Source organism: Mesoplodon bidens (assembly GCF_964165515.1).
Source record: "Mesoplodon bidens genome assembly, chromosome: 11".
NCBI classification, from domain to species: domain Eukaryota; kingdom Metazoa; phylum Chordata; class Mammalia; order Artiodactyla; family Ziphiidae; genus Mesoplodon; species Mesoplodon bidens.
Window position 1 is genome coordinate 52,280,615 of NC_138167.1, and position 9,965 is coordinate 52,290,579.

A 9,965-nucleotide genomic window follows, 5' to 3' on the forward strand; every position below is an offset into this window, starting at 1 on the left:
GTCTGGCTTCTTTCAGTGAGCATAACGAATTTGAAATTCAGTCATGTTGTGTGTATTTGAGTTTTTTACCTTGTTCCTTTTCCTGACTACCTTTTGGCTGCATTGGGTCTTCATTGCTCTGCGTGGGCTTTTCTCTGGTTGTGGCGAGCGGGGTCTACTCTTCGTTGCGGTGCACGGGCTTCTTATTGCAGTGGCTTCTCTTGTTGCGGAGCACGGGCTCTAGGCGTGTGGGCTTCAGTAGTTGTGGCACGTGGCTCGGTAGTTGTGGTTCGCGGGCTCTAGAGCGCAGGCTCAGTAGTTGTGGCCCATGGGCTTAGTTGCTCCACGGCATGTGGGATCTTCCCAGACCAGGGCTCGAACCCATGTCCCCTGCATTGGCAGGCGGATTCTTAACCACTGTGCCACCAGAGAAGCCCCATGTTTTTAAATAAGTAAGAGAAATGTAAAATTATCAGCCAAAATACCAGTTACGTGATTGAGTAGTAAAGGTTATTCTTTGTGTTCCAGAAAGAATATGCTTTTAGGATTGTATAACTGCACAAAGATGAAGTCTGTTGGGTAATTAAGTGTACCTCAACTTCTTGTTTCATCTCTTCTACATTAACAGCAGTTTGTCTAATAATATCTGACTTGAGTTGGTTGCCTTGGTAATTGAGTCCTTTTTTTCTGTTTAGATATACCACGCAAGTACAATATTTATTTAGTTAGTTAGTTATTATCATTATTTATATATTTATTTTTGGCTGTGCTGGGTCTTTGTCGCGGTGTGTGGGCTTCTCTAGTTGTGGCATGAGGGTTCCAGAGTGTGTGGGCTCTGTAGTTTGCGGTACGCGGGCTCTCTTGTTGAGACATGCAAGCTTGGTAGTTGTGGCGCGGGCTTAGTTGCTCTGCGGCATGTGGGATCTTAGTTCCCCGACCAGGGATTGAACCTGTGTCTCCTACATTGAAAGGTGGATTCTTAACCACTGGACCACCAGGGAAGTCCCTTAAGAGTCCTTCTTGATTTTAGTTGGCTCTTCTCTTTTCTGGGCAGCGTTAAAAAGAATCAAAGTAGTGTAATACTTAATAGCATGTTTTAGGCTGATTGTAATGTTGATATCCTGAGTCTGTTTTTACTGATCCAGGTCCCAGTCATAAAAGTAAATTTAAAATATCAAATATTTTTCCAAAGGCTGTTTCACATATCTTTTTTTTTTCCCTTCCATTGCACAGGTGGTTCTTCCAGTGCTTGGATACAATATTCAGTACCCAAAGAACAAACTAGGGAAGTGGTACCAGGAAATACTCAGCAGAGATGGACTACAGACATGTAGATTTAAAATACCTGCTCTGAAAGTGAATGTTCCAGGATGCTATAGAAAGATTTCGAAACATCCCTGTAATCTCTCATACCAACTAATAGAAGACCATGATATTGATGTCATGAAGGAAGGTTCCCACATCGATGAAGCAACTTTATCTCTTTTGATCTCTTTTGATCTTGACGCTTCGTGTTATGCTACCGTTTGTCTGAGGGAAATAATGAAGCATGACTTTTAAAACTGATCCCCTTAATATGATCGTGTATGTGCCACTTTTTAAAGGAAAGGGAGCTAAAGTTTCTTGAGCATCTACCATGTGCTAGGAGCTTTATAATTGTCATCTCCTTTAATTACACAACATCCTGGAAGTAGGAATTTGATACTAACATTCCAGAGGACGTATAGCTAGTAAGTGGCAGCATCTGAGTTGAAGACTCCAAAGCCTTTTTTCTTTCTATTATCTAATATCTCGGTGACCTTTAGTCTGTGCTATAAAAGTTAGTCTTTCTGGACTATTAGGAGCATATAATACTGCAGGATGACATTAAAGAAGATAACATTAAAGAAAAACATTTTTGGAGTAATGTTTATATCCTCAAGCTCCTTGCTTAGAATGTAGATGAAACTAGGTTGTAATGAAAACAGGGTTGGAAAGATAGATGAAGCATTTTGTTAATTATTGCCATTCTTTCCTATTTTTGAAATTATTGATCAGAACAGTACATCAGGAAAATATAACTCCTCTATTTATGATAGCTACCCCAGGGTAGTTTACCCCTTTATGAGGTAAATAATTTTTGATGAAGATTGAAATAAAATTTTTCGTACAGTTTCTTTATCTTGACATATACTTACCCTCCACTTTTTTGTTATTTTTGTTCTATCATCTAAAACATAAATTTTTAGAGTCAGACTGATCTGTGCTCAGACTCCAGCTCTGACACCTACTAGTGACTGAGTGTTATTGATTCTTTTTGAGGCTCATTTAAGGAATCAAGATAGCACCAATCTCATAAGCAGCAAACAGTAGATTTATCTCCACCTTTTTACTTTGCTGGAGAAAGAAAACATTTTACCCATTTCGAACATTCTATATTTGTTGGTTTAACTATCCCTCATCACAAACCATCCCTATCCACTTTACATCAGGTACATTTGGGGGGAAATGGGATATACTGATTGGGAAAATCTGAGCATTCTTTTATTGCTGGTAGCATTACATAATGACTTAAAAAGCTGTCAAGAGTATTATATATTAGTAATGTGGCACTTTTATATACTTAAGTCAGTCAAATGATTTTGGGTATATTAGCATAAGGAAATAAAATTCCAAAGAAGGAAAAAAACTGTATGCAATGCAAAATTTGCTTAGTGCAGCATTTCTATATATATAGAAAGAAATTAGAAACAGTTTGGAAGTCCAGCATTAGCTAACTAAAAGTAAAATGAGATGTAACAACTTGGTGGCAAAGCATTTAGTTATTAAAGTTGATGATGAAGGTTTTGGGTATGTGAGAAATGTTGCCCCACAAAACCATATATATATATATATAAAACACAAATGCAGTATATACACTGCATGCAGCTTTTACACAGGAGAGGCACTTTAGCATAGTGATTAAAAGCTTAGATACTGGGGACAGACTCCCCTAGTTTGAAGCTTGCCTCTGCCACTTAGAGCAGTGTGGCCTTGGACAAGTTGTTTAAGCTTTGTGTGTTTCAGTTTCAACATCTATAAAACAGGGATGGTAATAAACCTACCTCTTAGGATTATTATGATGATTTGCTGAGTTAATATATGTAAAGCAGCTTAGAAAAGTGCCTAGCATTTAGTGATTGTTAAATAAATGTCCACAAATGCAAGTTTGGAAGGGAACAGGAAAAAATGAAAATGCCATTCTGTTAAGATTGTAGAATGTTTGGAATTTTTTTAATAGTAGAAATTTCCTCTTTTGTCTTTATATATTTTAATAATAAACAAATTCAGGACACAAAACTTGCAGATTGTGGTACCATGGATTTTAAAGATTACCTTTATTACCTTAATGTTTATCAAAAATGAAATGATGCTATATTAAATAGTAAAAAATTTTAGAAATGATGTTTTAACTTTATTTTATATGATAAATTATATCCTATAAATGTAATCAGAAAGTGAATTACTAAATAATAAAATCCCAGTTTTCTTTTAATCATTGGGTAGCAATTAGAAAATATGAAATCATTAAAAATGTGCCATCATTGATAGTATTTTCTTTGCCTGTAGATGGCACTATAATTTTAGGTATCTTTCTAATTTATTTATTTAGTACTTTGGCCCTGTGTAAAGAAAGGATCACTAAAGTTATTTCAGGTCACCATAAAATGTATTCAGATACTGTTCATGTGAAAAATTATTTTATATACTAATAATATTTGCCACGTTAATTTTTTTTTTTTTCAGTAAGGACTTGAATAGACTTTGGACCAAATGATGAGCAGTCACCTAGGTTTTTGCAGTTTTTCTGGAGCATTTCAGGCTTTCAGAAGAAGAATATTTGGATTAGCTTTAATTTTCAACATTGCATTTGAAACTGAGCAATAGTGCCTCAGGATTACTAAGGTAAAACAAATGGAGGTCTTTTTATTAAGATAAAAACACTTGGATTTTTGTAAGTTGTAATAAACTGAAGTCATATGCAACTTTGATCCAAGTAACATTTTTTCTGAGTGTTGTGCCACTCCTCTCATTGTAATCCTCGTACCCACCCTGTAGGTGGGTAGTGTTTTCCCTGTTTTTGCAAATGAGAAAATATTTGAGTGGTTTACTGACCTATTCAAGGTCAAACAAGATGCTATTTGGGAACTTGATTATGCTTCCTAGAGCAGTACTGCTTTCACCTACCTAATATTTGCCTTCTGAAAACAAGTTTTTTGGTTAATAATTTCTATTTCTACCAACTTGTTATTTCTTGATATTGATTAATAGGCATATTGGAGCAGGTCTTGAGAGACACGGGATTCCTTTTGAGGTTCTGAAACCAAAATAAAAGTAAAGGAGATCGTTTAGGAAATTTCCAAAGCATTTTGGGGTATTTTCCGGAACATTTTGGGACTTGTATCTCAATGATGAGCAACATCATTATAGGTCATAGAGGGTTACTTTAGATGATACCTGGTACAATATTAAATATCATTGAAAAAGTACAGTGAAAGGATTGTTTATTTTTTTCCGATACTCTTTTAATCTTTTAATCAACCATTCTGTTTAAGACAAGGAGAAAGCTGGCTGAAATGAGTTTACATATATCGCTCGCTGGATTTACCTTTTCTATTTTTCTTTTCTTTTCTTTTTTCTGTGGTACACGGGCCTCTCACTGTTGTGGCCTCTCACTGTTGTGGCCTCTCCCGTTGCGGAGCACAGGCTCCGGACGTGACGCGCAGGCTCAGCGGCCATGGCCCACAGGCCCAGCTGCTCCACGGCATGTGGGATCCTCCTGGACCGGGGCACGAACCCGTGTCCCCTGCATCGGCAGGCGGACTCTCAACCACTGCGCCACCAGGGAAGCCCGGATTTACCTTTTTAACAGAGATTGTGCAGGCCTGAGTCTCAGGAATACGAGCAAGCAACAATATCTAACTAGAATTTCATAATACTGCTTTGTTTTATTGAGTTTATTTTTCTAGTTACCTTTTTTATGGCAAATAATCTTGGTTTTCAATTTATGTGATGTTTCTTTCAAAAATAAATTTTAAAAAGAGGAACTCAGTGTAAAGGTAATAAGGAACTACTAGTATAGATATAGCAGTAATTATGACAGCAGTACATGAATGATTGAAGTTTGGGAAATAGTGAGAGTACCTGAACTCAGAGAGTGCCTCTACCACTGCAGTAGGGTGTCCCGTTAGTAACCCACTGAATTTCTCTGTTGTGATCTCAGGTGTGAAGTAATGTTAGTAATCATTTTTCAGTCCAGGACTGTACTGCATCAAACAAAATAATGAAAAATACACAAATGCAAGATACTATGAACACAAGTACTAATGATCACATGCCATATCTTAAAATTTCACTGATAGGGATTTTCTTTTAGAAAATCTTATGAAACACCAAGAACAGTGCCCAGCACCTAGTAAATTCTCGCTAAGTGTCAGCTTGTGTTATTATAGTTAATATTACATTACTGTGCTCTCTGATGAAGGTTTTACAGTTGAATGGTTAATGAATTTCCCTTGAGATCTGATCTGACTCTGTCATAGCATAAAGTAACTACAATTCAGCACACTTTTATTTATTTTTTTGTAAGTGGAAAGAACTATGTATTTCTAAATCTGGGAATTCAGCAGTTCATTCAGATTTAGATCTTTAAGAACTATCTAGGTCAGTGTGCCTCAATATTTTCCACCTGGGAACTACCCTTAAGAGACCAAGAAGAAATGAAGCTGCATATAACAGTGCAGAATTTTCTTGTGTTAATGTCAGGATAGGAGAAGAGGTTGGAGGGAGACATAGGGAGTAAGAGAAATAGGACTTTTCATTTTTTTCTTTATTTACTTCTGAAATGTTTGGGTATTTAAATAAGAATACATTTGTATATTAATTTTGCAATTAATTAATACTTGAAGAATACTAAAGCTTCAGAGAGGGTAAGGTAAGGGAACTGATGGATTATGATTGCATTTTTTTCAGAATGGTTCTGGTGGGTCATGCCAACGTATTGCCAGAGAGAGAAATTTCTGCATTGTACATTTTAACAGTACTAATGGCGGTTAATATAAATAAAGTTTAGTACCTGTGCTATGGATTTTGCTTTCAGATTTAGAAAGATTCTTACAAATAGCTTGATGTCTTATGGTACAGTTTTAATCTTTTTTTTTCCTAATCCCTTCTGCTTTACATATTTCTGATAGGCCACAAAGCAATGCCAAATATATGACATAATAATCCACAAATATTTGAGTGCACAAACATTAAAGGCACTCTGTAAGATGCTATGGGAAAAGACAAATAGATAATATCCCTGACTTTGAGGGATTAACAGTGTTATATCCTTAAAGATATCATTTTATTTGAAATGCCATCTGGAAAAAGAGTATACAGACCACTAGATGGCAAAGGGAAAAACAAGCAGCGTCTTTGCATTTTCACTTATGGCTCACTGTATGACGAATAATAAGTTTCTTGACCTCTCGGCACCTCATTCTGAATCTTTAAATGATACCTATATTAGCATCTCCACGCATTTTGAGATCTCCTCTTAAAATATGCTTTGAAGTATTCAGTCTAAATGCTGCTTTCTCGAAAGCTATAGTTTAAAGAATGGGAAATGGTGTTAGCAGAGTTAATCTTGTGTAATTTCAGTGTGGGTTGTCAGGAATACCTTTAAGTAAAGAAAATGACTCTAATCTTCTTAAGCATTTCGTTTTCTCAGCAACTGGGAAGCAGGAGCTAATTTACTCTGCCTGTGTACACAGGCCTGTCTTCTTAAAGGAAAATTTTACTCATGGAGAGAAGTCACAATACACATGAAATTATTTATATTTAGACATTGGAAAATATGGCAAAATATAAGAAACATTAAATTGTCTTTTCTGTATCAGTTTCCTTCCTAAATACCCAAATCAATTACCAATATTTTCTGTTACAAAGAGGAAATTTAATCATGGAGTTGAAACAAGAGCTATTTGGTTGTTTCTAAAGGGAGGAGAACAAAGAGCTGGTCACTCCTTAGCTGAGGGTGTTTGAGCAGCAAGATGGGTGGAGAGTGGAGAGGGTTAGGGACTTAGTTCTTTATGCTTTGATTCCAAGTCACCCTTTTCTGATAAGCCTTACTGGCATTTTCTTAGACTGGTTATGTCAGGATTCTGAAGCTTTCACTACAGTAGGGTGTTAATCTTAGCTGGTTATTGTTCCCATCCCCACCCCTGGTCATAAAGGACTAGTGTTCTTTTCTGGAAAGGGAAGATGAAGACTCTTTCTATAAATAACCTTTATAGTTTCTTTAGGTTATAATAAAATGTGGTGGGGTTTTTTTTTTGCATATGATTTTCAAAAGGAAACTAATTTTTCCATAAAATATCTTAAGGGAAATCTAATAGATTTTATGGTATATAAATAATAACAATGCACTTTTCACATTTAGGAACCAATAGAAGAACCGGGAAGTAGTTATTCTGAATTCAAAGAACATTCTTCCAAGGCATTGAAAGAGAAAACTTTAATTTCAAAGTGAAGCATTTGATGATTGTGTTTTTAATGTACATATTCTCTCTCGTTTTGCTTGTTGTGATAATTTTCTAACTGACCGCCCCCATTCTTCACTCTAACTGGTCTATCTTTGTATATATACTCATGTCAGTTACCACCCCCCCAAAAAAAGTAGAAATCTGATCCTGTCATTGTGTTGATACCGTATAACATTTCAGTGACTTCCCAGTACTTATGGAATGAAAGTCCAAATTCCTAAACACAGCACATGTAGACATGTACAGCATGGTTTCAGATTATCTTTCAAATGTCATCTGCCTCTTACTCTGTAAAACATACCTTTTGGTTAAGTTCTGTTTGCTCCTTGCCAAATATAGCAAGTTTTCCCATGTTTTGTACCTCAACCTCCCATTCTCCATGGCAGAAAGTCCTCTCTGTTTAGGTTAAATAAATGTCTTGTCTGTGAAATCTGTGTTCTCATAACACTCGTACTGTTCATATCATGTTACACTTATTTGATTGAATATCAGCCTCATCTACTACTAACTATTTAAGGGCATTCTTCTTTATACCTCAGGTACCCATCAGTGCCTGACATGTAGTAGGCTTAAAAATGCTGAAAGAATACCACAAACACACCTAAGTAAAGTTACTTGGTAAATATATGTATCTCAGGAAAGTTCTAAAATAGCCTTTTACCCTCACAGAAAGTTTAGAGTATTAGAATTGGAACTCATTATAATGCCTTTCACTTTTATGTGAATTGCCAAAATAATTTTAATGGTTTCATCTTTGTCATCACTACCTGTAAAATGCCTACTTTTGATTTAAATATTAAATGCATTGTAGAATTTCACTTAACAACTCAGAACAAGCTGTCAGGGAATATAACCATTCTCATGTTACAAATGAAGATTCTAGGGCTTGAAGAGGTTAAGTAGTGCTTACCCTAGGTTGCAAAGAGAGTTTACCCTAGCTCTTTTTGTTTTCAAGGCCCATGGTGATAAGTACTTTGCTCTGCTGATTCCTAATGCAAAATGCCTCAGTTCACTTTGCTTAACTATTAATTATTTAATTTCTGCCCATCTCTGAATTTACCTGTATATTTCTAGTACTTTGTGACATTAAGGCAACCTGGGGGGAAGACTCACTAAGTGACAAAATGATAATGGCTGTTAATCATTGAGCACTATGTGCTTAGCATTTTACATCTTACCAATAAGCATTTACCTATGGGATAAGTACCATTATTTTTATTTTATAGATGAGAACACAGAGATAGAGTACAATTAAGAACCTTGAGAAGGGTGAAACATGGAGCCAGAGCTGAAACTCAGATGCTTTGTCTTACAGAATCCAGAGACCCTTAAGCCATGAACTTGGTTTGAAATTAAGTGGTAGTGACTCCGGTCATGTCACAGAGCCAACACAAATGTTCTCTTGAGGAAGTTCCCTTCATCCCAGGTTTCCCATACATGTTCAAAGACAGTAAGCAGCACAGAAAAAAAAAAAAGAAGCAAGGCATCATGAATAAGTGTCAGCAGAAACAAAAGACAATATAAATAGACCTGCAGGACTTCAGAATAATAGACATGGACTTCATGTTAACTTTTTTTTTTTTTTTTTTTTTTGCGGTACGCGGGGCTCTCACTGTTGTGGCCTCTCCCGTTGCAGGGCACAGGCTCCGGACGCGCAGGCTCAGCGGCCATGGCTCACGGGCCCAGCCGCTCCGCGGCATGTGGGATTTTCCCGGACCGGGGCACGAACTCGTGTCCCCTGCATCGGCAGGCGGACTCTCAACCACTGCGCCACCAGGGAAGCCCATGTTAACTATTTTTAAAGAAGTAAGACGACCTTGAAAACCTGCAGGGAACAAGAAGCTACAACAAAATCTAGTATATTTGAAAAAGAACCAACAGACTTTCTAGAAGTGAAAATGTAGTAATCAAAACTTAAAACTCATGAGTTTAATAACATTACACAAAATTGAAAGCAAATTAGTAAATTGGGCCCCCCAAAATCCAGAAAGGAGCAATGAGATTTTAAAAAATTAGGGAGATGAGACATGGAGGATAGAGTGAGAAAATTCAAAATACATTTAATTGGAATCTGAAGGAAAGGAGAAAGAATAAGGTAAAGGCAATAGTTGAACAGATAGTGGCTGAGAGTTATATGGAACTAATAAGACACTAAAATACAAATTTCAGAAGTCCAATGAATCCCCAGTAGTGTAAATAAAAATAAAGCCAGATTGAAATACATCATAGTGAATATGCAGCACATCAGTAATAAAAAGAAAAATCTTAAAAGCAGCTGGGTAAAGATTATTCTCAGGGTGTGTGATAGCTTACTCTCCAGAGCAACAATAGAATATAATGAAATAACTGGGAAAGTACTGACTCTCACCAGAGGAAATTAGAACAAAAATAAGCTTCAGGCAGAAGGTAGAGGATCTCAAATCAAAAGTCTAAGGTGGA

At 36.4% G+C, this 9,965-nt stretch overlaps 1 protein-coding gene across 5 annotated transcripts in view; it reads left to right on the top strand.

The window, feature by feature from the left end:
* PUS7L (pseudouridine synthase 7 like) overlaps positions 1–7,921 on the top strand; it is a 33,134-nt gene extending 25,213 nt beyond the window's left edge. For 3 of the 5 annotated variants that reach the window (XM_081250162.1, XM_081250163.1, XM_081250164.1), the window contains one exon: positions 1,213–3,361. In XM_081250162.1, coding sequence (XP_081106288.1) covers positions 1,213–1,539 — 327 coding nt within the window. In that variant the 3' untranslated portion in view covers positions 1,540–3,361. Of the gene's footprint in view, positions 1–1,212; positions 3,362–3,744; positions 6,519–7,423 lie in introns of those variants that run through there. The other 2 variants (XR_014017144.1, XR_014017145.1) reach the window with 2 other exon arrangements.
* Positions 7,922–9,965: the final 2,044 nt, after the last annotated feature.